Source organism: Armigeres subalbatus, chromosome 2 (genome assembly GCF_024139115.2).
Source record: "Armigeres subalbatus isolate Guangzhou_Male chromosome 2, GZ_Asu_2, whole genome shotgun sequence".
Classification (NCBI taxonomy): domain Eukaryota; kingdom Metazoa; phylum Arthropoda; class Insecta; order Diptera; family Culicidae; genus Armigeres; species Armigeres subalbatus.
The window spans coordinates 2,624,100-2,648,167 of NC_085140.1; the positions used below are offsets into that span (position 1 = coordinate 2,624,100).

Genomic DNA, 24,068 nt, shown 5'->3' on the forward strand with positions numbered 1-24,068 from the left:
ACGACAACAACAAGAACTACTTGGATTACAAACATATACCAAGAAGGAGTTGCACAACTTGTTTGTTCTCCAATAACTGTCTCCGTTACGGAGGTTGATCCACAGACCTTGACTGTATGGAGTTGGTAAACTTCCTGGAGCCCAAGAAAACAACAAAAACTACAAGGAATACAAATATATACCCAGAAGGGGTAACACAACTTGTTTATTCTTCAATCACTGCCTCCATTACGGAGGTTGATCCACAGACCTTGACTCTATGGAGTTCGTAGACTACCTGGCATCAATGACAACATAAAGATCTACAAGGAATACAAACATATACCCAGAAGGGGTCACACAACTTGTTTATTCTTCAATAACTGCCTCCATTACGGAGGTTGATCCACAGACCTTGACTCTATGAAGTTCGTAGACTACCTGGCATCAATGACAACATCAAGATCTACTTGGAATACAAATATATACCTAGAAGGGGTCGCACAACTTGTTTATTCTTCAATAACTGCCTTTATTACGTAGGTTGATCCACAGACCTTGACTCTATGGAGTTGGTAAACTTCCTGGAGCCCACGACAACAACAAAAGCTACAAGGAATACAAACATATACCCAGAAGGGGTAACACAACTTGTTTATTCTTCAATAACTGTCTCCATTACGGAGGTTGATCCACAGACCTTGACTCTATGGAGTTCGTAGACTGCCTGGAGCCCACGGCAACAACAAGAACTACTTGGAATACAAACATATACCCAGAAGGGGTCACACAACTTGTTTATTCTTCAATAACTGCCTCCATTACGGAGGTTGATGCACAGACCTTGACTCTATGGAGTTCGTAGACAACCTGACATCAATGACAAACATCAAGATCTACTTGGAATACAAATATATAGCTAGAAGGGGTCGCACAACTTGTTTATTCTTCAATAACTGCCTCCATTACGTAGGTTGATCCACAGACCTTGACTGTATGGAGTTGGTAAACTTCCTGGAGCCCAAGACAACAACAAAAACTACAAGGAATACAAATATATACCCAGAAGGGGTCACACAACTTGTTTATTCTTCAATAACTGTCTCCATTACGGAGGTTGATCCACAGACCTTGACTCTATGGAGTTGGTAAACTTCCTGGAGCCCACGACAACAACAAGAACTACAAGGAATACAAACATATACCCAGAAGGGGTCACACAACTTGTTTATTCTTCAATAATTGCCTCCATTACGGAGGTTGATCCACAGACCTTGACTCTATGGAGTTCGTAGACTACCTGGCATCAATGACAACATCAAGACCTTCTTGGAATACAAATATATACCTAGAAGTGGTCGCACAACTTGTTTATTCCTAAATAACTGCCTCCATTACGGAGGTTGATGCACAGACCTTGACTCTATGGAGTTGGTAAACTTCCTGGAGCCCACGACAACAACAAGAACTACAAAGAATACAAACATATACCCAGAAGGGGTCACACAACTTGTTTATTCTTCAATAACTGACTCCATTTCGGAGGTTGATCCATAGACCTTGACTCTATGGAGTTCGTAGACTACCTGGCATCAATGACAACATCAAGATCTACAAGGAATACAAACATATACCCAGAAGGGGTCACACAACTTGTTTATTCTTCAATAACTGCCTCCATTACGGAGGTTGATCCACAGACCTTGACTCTATGGAGTTCGTAGACAACCTGGCATCAATGACAACATCAAGATCTACTTGGAATACAAATATATACCTAGAAGGGGTCGCACAACTTGTTAATTCTTCAATAACTGTCTCCATTACGGAGGTTGATCCACAGACCTTGACTCTATGGAGTTGGTAAACTTCCTGGAGCCCACGACAACAACAAAAGCCACAAGGAATACAAACATATACCCAGAAGGGGTAACACAACTTGTTTATTCTTCAATCACAGCCTCCATTACGGAGGTTGATCCACAGACCTTGACTCTATGGAGTTGGTAAACTTCCTGAAGCCCACGACAACAACAAGAACTACAATGAATACAAACATATACCCAGAAGGGGTCACACAACTTGTTTATTCTTCAATAATTGCCTTCATTACGGTGGTTGATCCACAGACCTTGACTCTATGGAGTTCGTAGACTACCTGGTATCAATGACAACATCAAGATCTACTTGAAATACAAATATATACCTAGAAGGGGTCGCATAACTTGTTTATTCTTCAATAACTTCCTCCATTACGGAGGTTGATCCACAGACCTTGACTCTGTGGAGTTCGTAGACTACCTGGAGCCTACCACAACAACAAGAACTATTTGGAATACAAATATATACCAAGAAGGGGTTACACAACTTGTTTATTTTCCAATAACTGTCTCCATTACGGAGGTTGATCAACAGATCTTGACTGTGTGGAGTTCGTAGATCATGACAACAGCTAATACCACTTCGCATGCAAGCCTATATTCTGTTTCTAGAACATCCGCAGTACTTAGATCATCTAAAACCAACCTCCGAAACTAATCCAAATTTGCCTCATATAAATGCTTGAAACTTTTTTTACGCTCCTATAGGGCGTAAAAAGAGGGAGCGTTATTTCGAATTTGGAGCGTAAAAAGAGGGAGCGTTATTTGGAATTTTGAGCGTAAAAAGAGGGAGCGTAAAAGGAGGGAGCGTAAAAGGAGGGAGCGTAAAAAGAGGTTTTACAGTACAACTTTGTCAAAGAAGCAAAGTCGTGGCGTGGATTCCCGAGGTCCTTGTGAAGTATTTTTAGAGCGCCTCTTTTTTAGTAAAGGCCAACTTCTTCACCTCTTATGCCTCAAACCAGATTTAAGCGCATGACTAAGTACCGCTCAAGGGTTAGGAAGTCCCTAAGGATAACATTAAACGAAGCACATGATTTTGTGTTGGATTGATTTGAACCACGGTTTTCGTCTTCGAGTTTTCAAAATAACTTCGTTTACAGTAAATATTTAGTCGCTTACCATAGTGGCTTCACATGAATTAACTATTCAACAAACAAAAGATTCCTTTCCCGTGGCGCTTACGGAGATACAGAGCAATCCTTTTACAATCTTATAATAATGAGTATCAAACTAATTATCTTCTCCCAATCCTAAATTGACTGTTAGGGCGTAACCGGCTCATACTGTTCGAGCAGCTGTTTCTCACTCAATTGAAGGGTTTCCGAGCCTCTTATAAAAATGTTGAATATAACACCCAGTGGACCGATGGAGAATTTTTCGATCACGAAAAGTTTCCTCCTTACCGGGGCGGGAATCGAATCCACACTCCATAGCCCATGCGTCTAGACGATTGACGTCGCTAACCGCACGGGGACGAAGCCCACCTGGTAGCCTTTTGGTACAACTTTTTGTATGAAAAAAGAAAAAATATTTCTTCATACCTGGCAACTAATTGTCGAATCGGACGCAAATTTGTAAATACAATGATGCAACTTCAGCCCCCAAATTAGTACCTTTAGGAGTACCTCAGGGCAGTGTTTTAGGACCATTGCTTTTCATTCTGTACATCAATGATATAAAGCAATGTATTAAGTATTGCAATGTTAATCTCTTTGCTGATGATACGGTATTATTTGTTGGTGAAAAAGATCCTTTGTTATCAGTTGAAAAAATGAAAGATGATATTGTAACACTGACTAAATGGTTGAAATTTATCAAGTTGAAACTAAATATACAAAAAACAAAATCAATGGTTGTAACCAACAAAAAACAAATAAACGAATTAAAACTTTATATTGACGGAACAGAGATTGATAGAGTAACGGTGTTTATATTTAGGTGTGCATATTGATCGGAGATTAAATTTTAAAGAGAATATAGATAATATTGTTAGAAAAGTAGCAAGAAAGTATGGTATGTTAGTTCGTCTGAGAAATCAGTTATCTTTTTGGAGTAAAATCTTTTTGTATAAGTCGCTAGTTGCACCGCATATGGATTACTGTTCGTCAGTTTTGTTTCTGGTTGGTGACACGCATCTCAAAAGGCTACAAAAATTGCAGAATAAGTTTATGAGATTCATTTTGAATTGCAATAGATATACTCCAATCAATATTATGTTGGATGCACTACAATGGCAAACTGTCAAACAACGAATTACATTTAATGTGCTCGTGCTAATTTTTAAACTAAAGAACAACCTCATGCCAGAATATTTAACAAACATTATTGTTAGAGGACGAAATTTACATCAGCATAGAACTAGGCAAATTGACGATTTACGTGTTGTACCATTCACAATGACGACAAATCAAAAGTCAATGTATTATAGAGGAATACGAATTTTTAATGAATTACCTTTAGATATAAAAAATGCAAGAACTATTATTGAATTTAAAAGAAAGTGCTCTGAATTTGTAAAAACTATGTATATGTTAAGGTGAAAACTGTATGAATTAATTCTAATTATCTGAAGATAAATAAATGAACTATATTATATAATATAATTATTTATTTATTTTACAATAGGAACTGCTGCCATAAAAACTTTGGGATCACATTTCTAAAATGCAATCTGAAAGACTTATCTTTGTGCATTTTAAAAATGACCAGAGGATTCGTCTAGCGAGCAAATAGTTTTGATTTAGCTCAATACCTTAAAACCTCGCTGATAAATGAATATGAAGTATGCTTCAGCTTAATCACATAAGTCTTAAATGAAATAAGGTGAAATAAAGTTAAATAGAATTTAAATTAGAAAAAAATCCCACAATTCCCATATTTTTATATACATACTTACTGATATAAAGCTGAACTGATATAAAATTCATCAGATTCGGAAGCACCCACTGCACAGTGAATTCCTTTGAAGACGGCACAAATGCTTTGGTATTACTTTATTTAAAGTAAGCCAATGGTAAACGGGAACACGGCGATTTATCACAGCCTGCTTATTATGTTACTATAATTCAATTGGTCGCAAAGCGGTTATTTGACTTTGAGAAAATTAAATTAGAATTGCCTACATAATGTAAAATCAATTCAATAAAAATTCCGCGGAAAAAAATTTAAAATTTCGTTTCGTTTCGAAAAATTTCGAATTAAATGGACGTTGATTTCGTACCGTTTCGAAGTCTCGAAAGTAAATATATATTTCGTTTCGTTTCGTTTCGAATCAACACAGACATTTTAAATTTCGTTTCGTTTCGTTTCGTCAGGAAAAAGTGTCTTATCGCATACCCTTATTGAATAGTATAATATCCCGCAGAACAATCTTCAAATAAAATTTTACCATTGGAATTGCTTTGAGCATTATTCCATGAACGGTGTTTGGCATTGAAGTCACCAATTACGAAGAATTTTGATTTGTTGCGAGTCAGAATTTGAATTTCTTTTGCTGCCCATTGCATTGAAAAGGCAGACAGAAACTCCCAAGGTTTCAAAAACTTTGGTTTCAAACGAAGAAAATAATTTATGTTTGATACGTCTATTGATGACAATGGCGACCCCACCACAGGCGCTGTCAAGACGATCATTTCTGTAGATAAAATAATTTGGATCTCTTTTAATGGAGAGTCCGGGCTTTAAATACGTTTCTGTTATAATGGCAATATGCACATTATGAACTGTTAGGAAGTTGAATAATTCATCTTCCTTACCCTTTAGAGAGCGGGCATTCCAATTTAGAACTTTCACACAATTATTTGGATCCATTGAAACGGAGTCCGATAACAATTTTTTGTGTGTACTTTATACTAACCTGAACAGCTTCAGGAATGGTATTTGCTTTGAACATTGCATCAATCATGTGATGCAATTGTTCAGTTAAAAATCAAAATCGGAAGCAGACATGCTACCTGAATCGGCAACATGACCATTATTTTCCGTTGGGACATGGGTATAAACCTCATTTTGAGAAGAGAAATTTTGTCTATCAGCAGCGATGTTTGCATACGTAGGTACATTGGAAAATTGGAATTTACTAAAGTGCTTGCTACCCGTTGACGAGCGGCAAAATTTGTTTGTGAATTGTGGTGGGTATGAATTGCTCGACCGGCAACTGGTTTCGAAATTTGAGCGTTTGAAAAATTTCTACCCGTCGAATCTGGGATCCGATTGGAATTTTCCGTCATCAATTTTGCACGGGAATTCAAAACTTTTTTTGCGTGAAGGGCATTCCCAGAAATTGGATTTATGATTGCCCCCACAATTTGCACATTTAAATTTATTGGAATCTTCTCTCACAGGACATGCGTCCTTGGCGTGAGAGGTTCCACCACAAATCATGCATTTAGCATCCATGTGACAATGTTTGGTTCCATGACCCCACTTTTGGCACTTACGGCACTGGGTGGGGTTTTGGAAATTTCCCCCAGGCCTGCGGAAATGTTCCCATGTAACACGGACATGAGACATAATACAGGCCTTTTCCAAACTTTTCATATTATTTAGTTCACTGGGAAGTACCAGAGTGGGATTTCTTTTTCATCTTAATTACTTGGACTGGTGAAAATCCAAGTAATTGAGAAATTTCAATTTTAATCTCATCCAGTGATTTGTCATCACTGGGGGGACCTTTCAAGACGACTTTGAACAATCGCTCAGTTTTGTCGTCGTATGTGAAGAATTTATGGCGCTTCTCAGTTAAATACTGAAGAAGACGTTTGCGATCGTCAAAGGATCCCGGCAAAACGCGGCAGTCACCCTTCCTAGCAATCTGAAATGAAACCTTGATCCCCTGAAGGTTACTCAAAATCTCATTCCGAAAGCCAGAAAACTCGGCAACAGATACCACAATCGGCGGAATCCTTTGCTTTTTCGCATGAATCGAATCACCTGGGCTAGAGGTAGGTTCGATTTGTTCAATATCATCATTAATCAAATCGAACTGATTGCTCAGTTCGATAGGAGAAAAATTATTTCCGACATTAGAGTTAGAAGGAATATCTGAATTCTCCAGCTTCCTTCTATTTTTTCCGCGCTTTGGCAGGACGGTCTTGAAACCTTGTTTCTTTGAAGGAAGTGGAGAATTCAGAGACTCCCCTTTCCTCTTGTTTTTGTTAATACTCATTGCTGAGCGTGGAGACGTGACCTTCTAAGAGGTTTTTTCCCAGAACGGTGTCCCTGCAGGATTACCACCGCTTGTCGGAATTTTACTTCCGCAAACGGGTCCAACGTAAAACGAAGGCACGGGTCCTTGCAAAGATCATATCGGGATCAGTGGGTACACATAACACATAGAGCTGAGAAGCACTGTTGAAATTAAAATAGCTTCGGGTAGTATTAAAAACTTCCTTCCGCAAAGAGATAAAGAACCGCACAGCACGAAAGCACGATGCGGTCGAGAAAAAAATCTTTTGATTTTTACTTCTTCCAGCGCACCCGAATGATTTTCGTTCAATCAAAAGATTTTTTTCTCAATCTTTACGCTACATCTCGTTAGGCCGTTACAAATACTTAATTTAAATTATGGCCTACTGGCCCCCTGAAAGGTCAATAGGGGGATAAGGATAATAAAATAAAAAGGATAATAAAAAATAAAAATTAAAATGGAAGAATTCAATAAAACTCCTCGGATTTGTTAAAGAATGTTTTGAAAATCCTCAAAATTGTCCGAATTTTTTTGTTGCCGCCTCAAAATATTATTTTTGGGCAAAAAAAAACGAGGGGAGGGAGACATAATTGTTTTCAAATATTTGTATCGGCTATAATCAATACTTAATATTGTCCATGGATACGTTGTGCACTCCCAAGTAACATATTTATTGTCGCTGGGTGTTATGTGAATTTTAGTAAGGGTTTATTGTGGGAATAATTAAATCTTTTTGTTTTATAATGGTCATATACAATGCAAACAAAGTAAGGTTATATATCACTCTTGAACTATAAATAAAACCATAATAAACCCTTTTTTTTTTTTTTTTTAATCCGCCGTAAAACCAATTTTGGTCACTGCTTTAAAAGTACCAAACACGACTCGATCACTTCCCCATGTTGAATTTGGAATATATTGTTGCTGTCTAACTTTATGTGTGAAATGTGCAAAAAGACACAAGACACTGTTTCTGATGTAATTAAGCTGCTTCTCAATTTCCGAATTTAAATAAAACTAAACCTAAAAGCGACAGTTCAAAAATAAAAAATCTCCCGTTGAAATATATACACAATCGATTTGATTGTGTCTTTGATGGAAATGTTTCGAAGTGATGCGATGAAGAATCGTAAAAATATATTTATGCCCGAGGATTTCAGGTTTCTATAAGAAGGAAAGATTTTTTTTCCTTTTTTTCACATGCACATTTCACATTATTTTGAATGGGGCACATTCTGCTACATACATCTGATTTCTACAAAGTACACAAGCAAAAATACAACTGTTAAAAAAAATCGCATGTCCGTAGAAAAACATTAGGGAGTGAGTGCTGATAGTGGACCCCGTGCGTATAATGGAACCCTGAACAAAATCCCAAATTAAACGCTGGGTCAAGCTTCCGTCGGGTGAAGTTGCTTCATGTCACAGGATAGCAATTCCATCCATTTGTTATGGACAGGGAAACAGAAATTTAGTTATATAAACTAATTTTTAAATGTAAATATACCAAAGGATCCATTACTAGCACGCAAGGGGGGTCCTTTATTAGCAAAAGGAACATGTGGGAATGTAACATTAGAGTGGGGCGTCATGGTCATTTTTTCAAATCAATGGTTTTTCGAAGCCATTCTGGATCCTGAACAACTGTGCAGAATTTGGGACCGATTGGTTGCTTCCTCGCTTTCCGCATTGCGTTTGAAGTTTGTATGGAAATTAGTATGGGAGAACGTATATTTTTGCATTTCTAGTACTAGAGGATTCAGTTCATCGTAAACCAAGTGGCACATTACGTTAAACTATAACCCAAAGGATGCCGAAAAACTTTGCTGAACGTCCACGAAAAAAATTATAACGCTTCGAAGATTCAGTGTTCAAACCATATGCAAAAAATCATTTATTCTGCCAGCACTGCCGAACTACGTGGAGCAATAATTTAACTGAGTGTTATTTCAAAATTATTGATTTTATACGACTTTGGAGCTAATGTGAGATATTCGGAATGATTTCATAATGTAAAATTTCGACTAGAAGGAAAATGGGTTTTGCCCTCTGACAATTACAGGTTGTCCAGTAGTGCTGGCAGAAACATTGATTTCTTGCATATGGTTTAAACAATCAATTTTCGAAACGTAATAACATTTTTTGTAGACCTTCCAGCTGCATACCTTCTTCGGCAAAGTCTTTCGGCATCTTTTAGGCTATATGCTAACGTATTGAGTCACGTGATTGATGATAAATTGAAGCCGCTAAGAGCAAAAATGTAAAAAAGAACGTTTTCCCATACTAATCTCCATGTAAACTTAAAACGCGATGCGGCATGCGAGGTCGCAACCAATCGAGCCCATATTTTGCACAGTTGATTGGGGTTCCAAAACGATTCTGAAAAAACCTTGATCTCACTTGATCGGACGAAGTTTTCGTTTTCCTATACAACTGCGCCCCACTCTAATGTAATATGTAAATCAAATGGGGAGACCATGATACGTATATGAACAAACTCGGGTGTGACGTCTCGGACAGTGCGCACCTACCACCTCAACACCTTGCTGCGACTAACGTCGATACAACTGACGTACAGATCTATTACTTTAACGAATGATGTTTGCATCTACTGGAGAGAGAGCAGCGATGAAAGCCAGGAAAAAGTGCAAATTCATCAACACGTGAACTGTTAGCTGCAAAATTGCGATAAATCAACTTAATATTAGAATATTATTACCACTCTTAGATAATACGTTAATCAATTGTGCCACCGAACAAGTTAATAACCGCTGGTTTCCAACCTATAATAGGCATGCTAGCTACATAATTTTAAAATCCCTTTTTTATTGGTAAAAATGAATGTTTTGGCTAGTTTTATGTACGAAACACGATGCTGGTACCTGTTGCTTGTCATCTGGTGCAGCAGAACTACAATTTGTCAAGAGGCTCGCTCTAGCGAAGCGACTGAAGTAAATTTTAGTCGTTAAGGGGTCCATTACTAGCACTCACTCCCTACTTTCCGTAGATTCATCTGATCATCATTAATAGATCTGACATCGCTGCCCGTAGGAAGAAAAAGTGTTTCTCGTCTCAGCAACTAGGCAGCATTATATCGCACCGTAGACCATCTATTGCCGGGGAGTGTATTCATGACAAAGTTTTATAACAGGTTTAAAGCGGTCATGAGGTAATCAAGCAGAATTATTGAAATTATCACGAAAACTATTAAGTTATTTATCGCCAGATTTTTTGTTTCCATAAAAATGTCTGTCGCCATATTGTCATAATGATTAGCTTCGAAAGCCGTAATTATGAAATACAATTATTACGATTAAATAGATTACTCATGAGTAAAATTCAATCATTTCTGGGGTATTTTCACAGAAGCATGCTTACTTCACAAGCAGAAGCGACCGTGTGCCGCTCAAAGCGCACTAGCATAGTCCTGGTGTTGGGTGGGACAAATTGTTGGAGGGCGGCTCCAACAGCGTCTGTTCTGGTATCCAGCGACTGAGTACGAAATGCTTTTCCCCGGAGGTTTATCTAACATGGCAGCCCCATCCCGGGGGAAAGGAGCCTTAGGCCAACAACCTACTGCTCCCGAAACTTAACAAACCGTTCGAGAAACCAACGAAGGAAGATCCAGAACTAATATAACGGTGACGATTTTCAGCGTAAAACAAAGGACACGAATAGGAGCATAATGTTAGAATGTCAAGGTAAGTTGGCACAACTCGCCAGTAAGGCACGGCGCATGAAGATCAGAATCCTGGGACTGAGTGAAGTCCGTTGCTAAAACTTTGGAGAACACAAACTACCGGGGGCAGGTATTTTTATATTCCGGTATTCGAGGGAACAACGCCCCCTGGCAACGAGGAGTTGGTTTCCTGCTTAGCGCCCATGCACAGGCGGCGCCGATCAAGTGGGAACTAATCAATGAGAGAACATTCATTGCCAAATTCAGAACTCGGGTAAGAAATTTCACGATAGTCAAATATTATGTGCCGACCGATATTGCCGAGTTACAGGACAAGGAGAATTTTTGCAGGGAACTGAAAGCCGTCGTGGATAAAGCTGCGAGAGATGACATCAAGGTCTACAATGCGAAGATCGGCTTCGACAACACGAACTATGAGCGTCTGATGGGACGCCATGGTCTTGGAGAAATGAATAAAAAACGGTGAGCTGTTGGCAGAATTATGTGGCAATAACGACATGGTGATTTGAGGATCGCTCTTTCCCCATCGACCAGTGCACAAAGTCACGTGGGTCTCTCGTGATGGACAAACTGAAAATCAAATCGACCACATCTGCATCAGCCGAAAATGGAGACGGAGCCTTCTTGATGTCCGGAATAAACGCAGCGCTGACATCGCGTCTGACCATCACCTTCTAAACTTCCTCATATAATATGTACGTATATCGCCTCCACGTTAGCATCATATGTGATTTTGTGTTGACTGAGGAGAGACTCGGACAGCGATTCAACACACACCGACTAGAAGATCTAGCTGTGAAGAGATCCTTCATTGAAAAACTTGGAACTCGGGCAGCGGATGTGCCGGAAGGTTGCAGAATAGAAAAGCAGTGGATGGCCATCAAGAATGCCTTTATCGAAACAAGCAAGAACAACCTGAGTGAAAGCTGCGAAAATTGGCGATATTTGCCTCCTCTAAGATATCTCACGACGCCTGAGTGGAGCAAGGATGAATCCGAGGATGCCGGTGAAAGACGCAACAGGTCAGTTACTCACCGACCCAACTGATCAGTTGAAACGTTGGCTCGAGCACTTCGAACAACTTCTTCAAGTTTCGGCGCCCGACCTACCATCAACATCTCGGCATGAGCCGCCAAGGGTGCGACGCACTACGCGCGTCAACTCCGAAACTCCATCATTGCAAAAGATTGAAGTTTTCATCCGAAGCAGGAAATCCAACAAAGCTTCCGGGATCGATCGAATTTCAGCAGGGATGCTCAAAGCTGACCCCATGCTATCTGCGCAAATGTTGTATCAACTATTCTGCAATATCTGGGAAACCGCAACTTTTCCGGCTGGCTGCAGAGCGTCTTGATGAAGTCTCAAAAAAGGGGGATCAGGCTGTATGCGACAATTAGCGAGGTATCATGTTACTGTGCATTGTTCTCAAAGTTTGTGCAAAGTTATCATAAATCGGATACACAACAAAACAGATTCGACTCTCCGACGATAGCAGGCAGGAATTATTGTTATCAAAATGTCCAAAGTAGCCCCCTATTTATCAAAAGAAGCCCCGCACGAAGGTAATAGGAAGGCATATTTTTTCGCAAGGAGTAGTGACAGCTCAATTTATTTTACGTAACAGGCGCTATTAGCGTTATGAAATCCCAAGTAACAATCTCAATGCTTTGAAGATTTATGCTAGTTTTATAGAGGTTTTATTACGGCATGTAAAAATGCTTAAAGTTTTATTTTGGTTTTATTCAGTTGTCATTTAATTAGATCCGCAAGAGTACTTGAGAACTACGTTTTGAATTCCAATATAAAACCACAGCTCTTTAGGTTTTATAATGCTCCTGTGTTCCTCCTCAGAGCTAAAAATGGAACTGACATAAAGCCAGCAGTTAAGTTATATGTTGGTTTTGCTCAAGACTTATAAAAGCTGCCAAGCTTCGTAGAGTCCTGTATAAAACCCACATATAACCTTTACTCCTGAAGAAGACCTGCATAGGAATACGAAGCTTGAAACTAATACTATGGATATCCCAAGTAACAATCTCAATGCTTTGAAGATTTATGCTAGTTTTATAGAGGTTTTATTACGGCATGTAAAAATGCTTAAAGTTTTATTTTGGTTTTATTCAGTTGTCATTTAATTAGATCCGCAAGAGTACTTGAGAACTACGTTTTGAATTCCAATATAAAACCACAGCTCTTTAGGTTTTATAATGCTCCTGTGTTCCTCCTCAGAGCTAAAAAATGGAACTGACATAAAGCCAGCAGTTAAGTTATATGTTGGTTTTGCTCAAGACTTATAAAAGCTGACAAGCTTCGTAGAGTCCTGTATAAAACCCACATATAACCTTTACTCCTGAAGAAGACCTGCATAGGAATACGAAGCTTGAAACTAATACTATGGATAGAAACTAAATTTTCAGCACAAATTGTTTGAACCACGGAAGTTTTTTTTTTATTTCGCTTTCAGTCGAAAATGAAAAAAAAACATGAGCAGTTTTTTCTATGTCGTGAATTATGTAGGGGGACTGTTCAGATCTCCATCTCATTCACTGAAAATACATTCATCTTATCGGGAGGTAAAAAAATACGGCACCAATTTCTTCGCTTTTTTTTGTCAACATGCGAACTCCTGCTGGAAAAATCACAAATCGAATACCTTTCCATTGCTCTGGTTTCAATGGGATGAACATCGGAACCATGAGTTGAAATCCAGGAGCAGTTCCCTTATATATTTAAGTCGTTGAAAAAACTGTTCAAACAGCATTTGCTCATGAGGGGTATGAAAATATGTATTTAATCCATACATGCTTTACCAATTTAACACGAGTAAAACACTTTTATGGTACAAAATATACCATTTAACAATTGCCACTATATGCTTTTTAATTGAAATACTTATTTTTAAAAGTACTAGCATTCGATGCCGAGGGCAGAAAAAGTTTGTTTATGATTTGTTTTATATCTGTCTACATTGTCATGTTGTCATCTTCTTCTTCTTCTTCTATCTTCTTCTATATATATAAAAACCAATCTATGTATGTATGTTCGCTAACTACTTCTGAACCACTTGCCCGATTTCAACCAAATTTGGTACAGACATTCTCTATCCTCAGGGGAAGTTAACATAGGGGTGGGATGGTCATGTAGAAAAGGGGGAGGGGTGGTGGGAAGGGTTTTGTTCAGAAAACAAACAATTCTGTGTAACTTTCAACTCCCAGGACCGATTTCAACCAAATTTTGTACACATATTCACTACGAGAAGGCAATCATATTGGAGGGGATTTGTGAAAGGGGGAGGGGTCTGGAGGGAGAGGTTTAGAAAACGGGCAATTCAAAGTAAATTATGAACCCCTGTACCGATTTCAACCAAATTTGGTACACACATTCTACATCATAAGGAAAAGATAACAAAGGTGGTGGGATGGTCATTGGGAAAAAGGGGAGGGTATAGGGGGAGGTGTTGTCTTTGGAAAACGAGCAACTCAGTGTAACTCCCAACCCCCAGGACCGATTCCAATCAAACTTTGTACATATATTCACTATGAGGAGCCGATCGTACGGGAGGGTAATTTGGACAAGGGGGAGGGGTCTGGAGGGAGGGGTATTGTTCAGAAAACGGGCAATTTAGTGACTTCTGAACCCCTGTACCGATTTCAACCAAATTTGGTATACACATTCTCTATCCCAAGGAGAAGATAACAAAGAGGGTGAAATGGTCGTTGAGAAAAGAGGGAGGGTAAAGGGGAAGGGGTTGCCTTTAGAGAACGAGCAATTCAGTGTAACTCCCAACCCCCAGGACCAATTCCAAGTAGAATAAATGAATAAATCATTCAACTCTATGATTAAAGATTATGATTAATGAATTATACATTTTTGACAATGATGACTGATAATGATTAACGATTAAATTCATTTTTGACAATGATTAACGATTATGAATAATGAAAAAAAAAACCATTGGAGTATGATTAACGATTACCGATCGTGATTAAATGTTGACACACTATGTGTATGATTAATGATTAACGATCGATATGATTAATGATTGATGATTATGAATGATCAAATTGAATGATTTGCATAGTGATCCATAATCGAGTAACCTTTATTCCAAATTTTAAAAGGTATGAAAATTATATGATTATGATTAAAGATTAATAAATAAAAGCAAGGTATGCAATGAGCCAATGTTTCTGCATAACTTCTGTACCCCTTGCCTGATTTCAACCAAATTTGGAAGAAACATTCTTTTTCTTAAAAAGGCGAAGATGATAGGGATGATATTTTGAAAACGGGAAGGTTTTGGAGGGACTGGCACTGTTCATCTCTCAATCACCTCAGTGTAACTTCTGATCTCCCTTTAGCCGATTTCAGTCAAATTTGGATCACACATTCTTCATATTAAGGAGACGACGATAGTGGGTTAAGGATGGAAACGGGGAGGGTGTGGGGGAGTTGTATTGTTTAGTTATCGCTCAACTCAACACTTCATCGAAATCATGGTTTGTCCAGTGAAAAGCAATGATTAAAGTGTTTCCTTCTGGATGGTAAATGTGATTTTTTCCTTCTTCAGAAATAGACGTTTGCCCGTAATAAGGCGATTTTGGGTTTCATCCCTTTTTCAAAATTAGTCAATGTTTTCAAATGTAATCTGCCTTCTTTTAATCAAATGATGAAGTATCAATAAGAAAACACAATTATCCTTTTGACCAATTGGTTTACTCATTTTCCGATTGTGAAAAAACTGCGAATTAAACTGGCAACTCCGAGCAAGGTCGGGTACATACAGCTAATTATATATAAAACTACCAAGCTTGAGGTTTAACCAAGATAAAACTTGCTAGTCGTAACATGGTCTTGAAAAAGGCCAAGATAAAACCTGTAGGTGTTTGAAATGCCCAGATAGGGCCAGTTCAGGAGTGATGGTTATATAGAGGCATTTTTTATGCAATCAAAGTTTTATTCGAAAAAATGTCGCCGATATGAAAAAAATAATGAATTTCAAAATCGAAATATCATGCAAATTTCTGTTTCACCTTTTAAACGGTAAAATTGGACATCCTAATAAGTTTTAGGAACAATGCTTTGATTATTTGATCAACCAAAGTGGTTATTCATTGAAATTATTTTCAAAGTAATTAACTAAGGCAATTAATTAAACTTGAAAAATTCTAAATAATAACAAATTAACGAAGCGCATTGTTAAAATACTGATTATTTATCATGGTTTCACCATGAAAAATCCCTGGCAAGCCTTCAAACATGCATAGAACACTCAAAGCCAGATATGAACTTTTATTGAACTGGCTGATAATAATTATTTTATTTTTGTTGTTGACATGTAATCCATGAATTGCAGGAAGAAAAGCATATTTTTTCGAGTACAAACAATAAACAAATAATCAACCTGAGAGTTGACAACTGTTTCATTATCGGCTTATTTGTTGTTGTATCATAGTCATGAAGTGGTTGTATCATGGTTATATAGTGGTTCTCAAAACCACCAAGTCTAGAGGAGGTTTTATGTTGCATGTTTTATGTGAGACTTGAAGTATATTATAAAACCGTTGGTTCTGAACTGGAACGCATATTAGGTTTTAATGATTGCAATAAAACTGGGCCAACTGGCTGTAACATGGTTTTATAGAAATCTACAGGAGGTTGTGGAAACTGCGAGGACTGCATGGAAGGTTTTGAGATTAGGTTTTGAAGAACGCTATAAAACTCTGATACAACCTTAATTGTTACTTGGGTAGAAACTAAATTTTCAGCACAAATTGTTTGACCCACGGAAGTTTTTTCATTTCGCTTTCAGTAAAATGAAAAAAAAACATGAGCAGTTTTTTCTATGTCGTGAATTATGTAGGGGGACTGTTCCGTTCTCCATCTCACTCACTGAAAATACATTCATCTTATCGGTAGGTAAAAAAATACGGCACCAATTTCTTCGCTTCTTTTTGTCAACATGCGAACTCCTGCTGAAAAAAATCACAAATCAAATACCTTTCCATTGCTCTGGTTTCAATGCGATGAACATCGGAACCATGAGTTGAAATCCAGGAGCAGTTCCCTTATATATTTAAGTCGTTGAAAAAACTGTTCAAACAGCATTTGCTCATGAGGGGTATGAAAATATGTATTTAATCCATACATGCTTTACCAATTTAACACGAGTAAAACACTTTTATGGTACAAAATATACCATTTAACAATTGCCACTATATGCTTTTTAATTGAAATACTTATATTTAAAAGTACTAGCATTCGATGCCGAGGGCAGAAAAAGTTTGTTTATGATTTGTTTTATATCTGTCTACATTGTCATGTTGTCATTATATATAAAACTACCAAGCTTGAGGTTTAATCAAGATAAAACTTGCTAGTCGTAACATGGTCTTGAAAAAGGCCAAGATAAAACCTCTAGGTGTTTGAAATGCCCAGATAGGGCCAGTTCAGGAGTGATGGTTATATAGAGGCATTTTTTATGCAATCAAAGTTTTATTCGAAAAAATGTCGCCGATATGAAAAAATAATGAATTTCAAAATCGAAATATCATGCAAATTTCTGTTTCACCTTTTAAACGGTAAAATTGGACATCCTAATAAGTTTTAGGAACAATGCTTTGATTATTTGATCAACCAAAGTGGTTATTCATTGAAATTATTTTCAAAGTAATTAACTAAGGCAATTAATTAAACTTGAAAAATTCTAAATAATAACAAATTAACGAAGCGCATTGTTAAAATACTGATTATTTATCATGGTTTCACCATGAAAAATCCCTGGCAAGCCTTCAAACATGCATAGACCACTCAAAGCCAGATATGAACTTTTATTGAACTGGCTGATAATAATTATTTTATTTTGTTGTTGACATGTAATCCATGAATTGCAGGAAGAAAAGAATATTTTTTCGAGTACAAACAAGAAAAAAATAATCAACCGGAGATTTGACAACTGTTTCATTATCGGCTTATTTGTTGTTGTATCATAGTCATGAAGTGGTTGTATCATGGTTATATAGTGGTTCTCAAAACCACCAAGTCTAGAGGAGGTTTTATGTTGCATGTTTTATGTGAGACTTGAAGTATATTATAAAACCGTTGGTTCTGAACTGGAACGCATATTAGGTTTTAATGATTGCAATAAAACTGGGCCAACTGGCTGTAACATGGTTTTATAGAAATCTACAGGAGGTTGTGGAAACTGCGAGGACTGCATGGAAGGTTTTGAGATTAGGTTTTGAAGAACGCTATAAAACTCTGATACAACCTTAATTGTTACTTGGGATTTGCTCTACTATCCATCTCCGTATTGCTTAAGGTCCTTGGGTTGGTTGGCACAGAATAATGGTTAGCTGGTATAACAAAAATGTTTCTGGCATTCGATTATTAGCGTCTTCCGGCGGATAGCGGCTATCGATAGCAATACCTATCCGAATCCTAAATTGTAGACGGACTTTCGGACAAGGTAATGACTAAATTTAACTAAATTTCTTCTTTTGGAGGCCACCTAGGCTGTACAATTACTGGGTGTCCAAAACCGAAGAATTGTCCTGTAAATTATATTACAAAGACGCTGCTTTTAGCATAACGGATTCGATCAGGAACTCACAGGTTTAGGACAATACTGTTTTAGATTTTAGGAATCTAGATCGACACATTTTATACGAAGTTCCTTTATACATCTTCAGGTTTAAGTGTTGGGCTACCAAAAGTAATACAGTGGGGGATTTAATTTGCACCCAAACCTTGCTAGCGGCACCAGCACCACATACATATAAGATTCTGGAACCTAGACTTTTCATCCTCGCGCAACAAAATGGATTTAAATTATCTGTAAAAAAAAAAACTTCTCTGTTCTCTTATTGTGCTTCTTTAAAAGCAACAAGAAACGCCTTCTAAATCGTTGATTTGACGATCATTCTGACCTGAAATCTTAAATTCTTAAATCTCATGAGCGATTCAATCAATCAAGCCAAATCTCAGCCGACTGACGACCCAGGCATGTTGTCTTATTGATCACCACTCCTTGATCTAATGGCCAGTACATGCAGTCTACACGCTAGTGAAACACCTTACTTCAAGAGCATGATGTCCGATGCCTAGTCTATAGTCGCCAACGGTGGATCTAACCTACCGTTGTCAGATTATAAAAAAAATTAACAAAAGCTTTTTGTAAACTACAAGAAGAAAATGTACCAATATGATACTGAAGATCACTATGCATAGCATCTATAATACATTCAAGAGGCTTAAACCATGTGATTGGTTTCGCACACGCATCCATAAGATAATTTAATGAACTTTGGACAGCTGAACACTGGTGTAGAGCATAGACTGATTAGAGTTTAAAAAGTTTTCCATGCTACATTTAATTGTGGTTATCTGAAATACACTTCCACATGAAAATTTAATGATGCACGCAAAATTTTAGAAGTCAATGATTCTGCAATTAACACCTCAATCAGAAAGCAAGACTAAATTATATAGAGATGTCGATTTGAAAAAGAAAAAATGAAACGTCCAAAAGTTATAACGCTTTGAAGGTTGAGTAAGCCATCTAAAATAAATCATCATGCAATCCTCTAATTAATTACGTAAAACCTCTGAAAACCATGCGTCCCCACCTTGCACTACAAACAGATCAATACTCACCGCAAACCGAAGCTTTCCAACAGGAGGCTGCGCAAAGGGGATTCCGATGAATGCCTCGAACGCTCCCGCCCGGTATCCCTTCATGAATGTCCCGAGCAAACATCCGTCGGCGATGCATACACGCGGATTAGAATAATCGACGTATTCATGTTTCCCGCAATTATCACTCGACACCAATAGCTTCGTCGTATCTTTTCCGCAAACCAATCCACTCAAAATCACTCCCACCGTTGCAGCAACCTTCCACGTGAAAAGCATTTGTAAGCTTCTTTCCGCTGATAGACTCACGTACAAATATTATCACTTTCCAAAGATAGAGAGTCAATAGCCCTAAGGAGCCTCAAAACTTCTGAGCTTGCCGGTTTTCCAGCGCAGAGTGTGACATATTCGGGTAACAGTGTGTCTTTATTCGTCATTTAATCACGAGTGATCCTTTTTCCACTCTGGACAGTCTTCAATTGAACGGTCGAACTATTTTCTTGCACGACGTGTAAGTTACTGAACAGGAGGTTCACGGAGCAATGTAATAAATGTATGATTAAGTCGAGCGCAATTTCCATCAATAAAAAGCTACACAAGCTCACTGGGCTCTTGCTCTCTCGTTACTCTCAACCAGGTGTTGTTCCACGCTCACTCGGTGGCAACAACGTGCGCGGTGCGAATCAAAGCGAACTTAGCGCCACCACCTCCTATCCTAACTAAGTCAGGTTGAGTGATGATGGTGCTAAATTTTCCTCGACATCCTCACTTGGAATCTTCCCTAGCTCAAAGGTGATATGCGTGGCTGTAGAGCAAATCAGGTTGAATGCTGCTGGGTTCGATCTAGAAATTGTTCGTGTTGGAAACCGAGAGTATGTGTACTAGCCACATGTTGCCCAAATGCGTAGTTATTAAGTATTTCGCTTAGAAATCTCCCAGATAGTAAACGTGGAAAAGCATCATCAATACTTGATAGCCGCGAGGTGACAATATTCCTGTTTGTGATGCACTGCTAGTAGAAAAGAAGAAGATCTTTTCATACTGTGGACGAGCGAAGTTCAATTATTACTGGACATTAGACCACCTGTAAGTTTTTTTGTGCATGTTTAAAAGAGTGTGACATGGTTTAGATCTCGAATTTGAATCATCTTTTTTAATATACATGTACTGTTCGCTCTGGAAAAATCCAGTTCAATGTTTAAATTTCAATTTGAATGTTATCCAAATTAGTTATTCACGGCTCATATACTGAAGCAATTCACAAAAACAGTGAACTCTCTCTTATTCGACATTTTGTTAATTTAATGTAAATTTTTACAATAGTTTATGTAGGTACCTCTGCGTTCATGACGTGAACTTGTTCCTTTCAATGTCGAGTTACTGTCAGTTTACTGTAGCATGAACTGGCAGTAAGCTCCCTCGATTTACAAATTTTAACACGTGTCATTAATTATAAGACGAATTTCATTTTGATTATTCTGCGATCTGTAACCGGACCAAACTGGATTTATTCGTAATAGCCCAAAATATCACACAACGAGTTTTGCAATTATAGTCTGCTCGATATTCAAACGCTTTTGAAGATAATCTTATCAGTGTAGTAAAAATGACACAACGCTCGAACTGGAAATCAACCATCCATGTCGATAAAAGCTTGATGATTGGTATGATGCTGCAGGTTCATAAAACGTTGTGTAAATTACGTAAAGCTGTGAAGAGAGATTGGTTTTAGTATGTTTCAATTTGCTGGATTAATCGATTTATAAAATTTATCTTTTTTAATATAAACGAAAATCAGAAAAATTATCTGAATATAATGGAGGCCGAATAAAACATAACAAAAAATAGAATGCTTTAATGCTACATATGCTCGCTCTACGGATGGAACTAGATTGGGACTGTTTTGCCGTTGTAGTTAAGGTGAATCGAGTTGGAATCCAATTTTAAAACTACATGGCGCTTTCGGGGACACATAACACACAACACAATTTTTGGACTTGTCGTAATTCACCTTAAGATATTTCGTAATAACTTCTTATTTATTTACTCAGACTAAGGCTGGAGTGGCCTATGCAGTTTATAAAAGTATTTTCCTTTTCACTCGGTCCACGGCTGCACGTTGCCAACCACGCAGTCTACGGAGAATAGCGGAGAATCTATTACAAAAGGACAAAATACAAAAGGTCGAAAAGACAAAACGTCGAAAGGGACAGAAGGACGAAAAGACAAAAGGTCGAAAGGCACAGATGGTCGAAAGGGACAAAAGGTCGGGAAGGACAAAAGGTCGAAAGGGACAAAAAGCCGAAAAAGACAAAAGGTTGAAAAGGACAAAATGTCGATAAAGAACAAGTTGATAACAAGTTGGGTGTATTCCAAAGGAATTTGTGAAATTCATTTAACGTCAAGCAGAAATAGCACACTCCTCTCATCAGTCAAAGTTGAAGAATGAGCCATTTTCAAAGAACTAAATAAAATTAAATGAAATTCTTTCAATGAGTGCAAATAAAAGATGGATATCTAACTTTTCTAAATATCACTTCGATTTGTCAAAATAGTGCACGTCACAGCCACGCAGGCTTGGCATTGAAAATACATACATCGATGTGTAATACACGCAGGTGTACTAGATTTGCGGCGTGCACCATTTTGAGAGAACGAAGTGACATTTAGAAAGCTCAAACATCCACAGAATTAATTTTAATTGTGTAAAATAAAAGAGCTGAGTTTTTGCCAACTGTGTAGGGAAACTCTGGTGCAAGATTGATTCTCTCGTTTCAGTTTCTTGTCTATTTCGACCTTTCGTCCTTTCGACCTTTTGTCCATTCGACCTTTTGTATTTCGACGTTTTGTCTTTCGATCTTTTGTCCTTTCGACCTTTTGTCTTTTGACCTTTTGTCCCTTCCCCCTTCTACGGAGGGTCCGCAAATCGTCTTCCACCTGATCGATCCATGTTGCTCACTGCGCACCTTGCCTTCTTGTTCCCGCCGGATCGTTGTCGAGAACCATTTTCACTGGCATTCTGACTACGTCCCCGGCCCACCGTCGTCGTCCGAATTTCACGGTGTGAACGACACCCCACCATAGATAGTACGTAGCACTTTCCTTCCGAAAACTCCCAGTACGCGTTGGTGCTCTACGAGCATCATCCAGGATTCTTGTCCAGAAATAAATACCGGTCTAATAAGTCAGTTTTGTATGGCGACGGACTCTATTCGATCGGAGTGTCTTATGGAGTCAGCTCCGGCCCGTAAAGCAGTCTTCTGTCAATCAACGCTTGCCCGATACGATACCGAGTGGCCTTGTTGTTTGTCCTTTGCGGCATTGTTAAGGTTTCAACAAGGATAATCCACGATTTGCTGCCGGTTTTAACCGCTTGGAATTAAGGGACAAAAGACAGTCCTCGGTCTATGGAAACACCGAGGACCTTGACGAGTTTCCGGTTTGGGATCGGCTGACAATTAATCTTGAGACTACGGCCGGAAAGACGATGTCGCCCGTTGCAAATATGCCCGCGGACACATTTCCCGGCCGATAAGGTGGAACCGACCCACGAGGCCCATCGACTCCACTAACCACTGCTTGGGTTCGGATACGCGTTCGTGCCGGAGTGTCTTCGACGACCACAAGCAGGATGTAGTCCTCGTAGACAAAGACGTAGTTGCCGATAATGACCCGGAAGAACTGGCGGGAGAGAAAGTTGTGAACAAAAGACAAAATGTTACCGGTAAAACCCCAGTCCACTAGAACTAGTAGGGTCCAAGTGCGATAGAACGCCTTCGAGATAACTAGAGAGACTAAATCGGCGTGTTTCCCTTGGTCAAGTTTTTCAGGCAGCCCACGGTAACCTCTCGACGACCTGTGATACACAGAAGGTCAGTGAGATAGGCCGGTGATCGCGGGAGAAGATACTCTTTTTTGTAATCAGAATAACGGGAGAAGTTTGATTGATCCACACGCAAAAAAAAGCGTTCCCGAATTCGTGAACCATCAAAAATACACCGTGATTTAAGTCATGGATTTGTGAACACCAGTCACGTTTTCCAGAACGTTCCAGAAAACGTGACTTTGTTTCCGAATCCGTGACTGTTGTTCACGAAAAAATACACCGTGAACTTGTTAGTTCACGAATTCATGAACGCTTTTTTTTGCGAGCAGGTTTAATTTTTCAGGTCGAGGAATACAATTTATATGGTAGGGAGAAGGTTTTTCAGCATCGGATCCCCTATTTCATCCGGACCTAAAAACTTTCCATTGCTTCTGGCAAGAGTGAAGGAAAGCTCAGCGACTAAAAAGGGCTAGTTTATTGGAGATACGGCGGTACTTGAAAATTCTGCGGCGTTAGGGCCTTGGTAGCTATGAGCCTTTGAAAATCGGCTGAGTAGCCACTTACTGATGCGAGTGTTGCAAAATATTCCCCGAGTGCATTAGCCACCTCCGACGGGTCAGAGATAGTACGGTCTTGTAAATCGATGCGGATGGGGAAAGATTAACCAACACTTGCCACTTTCCCCCATTGCTCAACGGCGGGGGATTTGGCTGGATTTATGGAGTCAAGGAAGTCCTCTCACTGCTTTCTTTTGGCGTTTTAAATGATCGTACGACATTCGTAGTGTTTTTGCTTGTAGTTCTCCAAAGCACTTACCTTATTTGGGTGTCCAGGAGGAAGCCTCCTGGGTGCACGGAGCGC

The 24,068-nt window shown here is 38.7% G+C and overlaps 1 protein-coding gene across 2 annotated transcripts in view; it reads right to left on the reverse strand.

Annotated features, from left to right (window-relative positions):
- Positions 1-24,068, reverse strand: part of LOC134217467 (juvenile hormone esterase-like) — a 57,090-nt gene that overhangs the window by 23,573 nt on the left and 9,449 nt on the right. The window contains exon 2 of one of the 2 annotated variants that reach the window (XM_062696240.1): positions 19,403-19,732. In XM_062696240.1, coding sequence (XP_062552224.1) covers positions 19,403-19,660 — 258 coding nt within the window. In that variant the 5' untranslated portion in view covers positions 19,661-19,732. Of the gene's footprint in view, positions 1-19,402; positions 19,990-24,068 lie in introns of those variants that run through there. The other variant, XM_062696239.1, reaches the window with a different exon arrangement.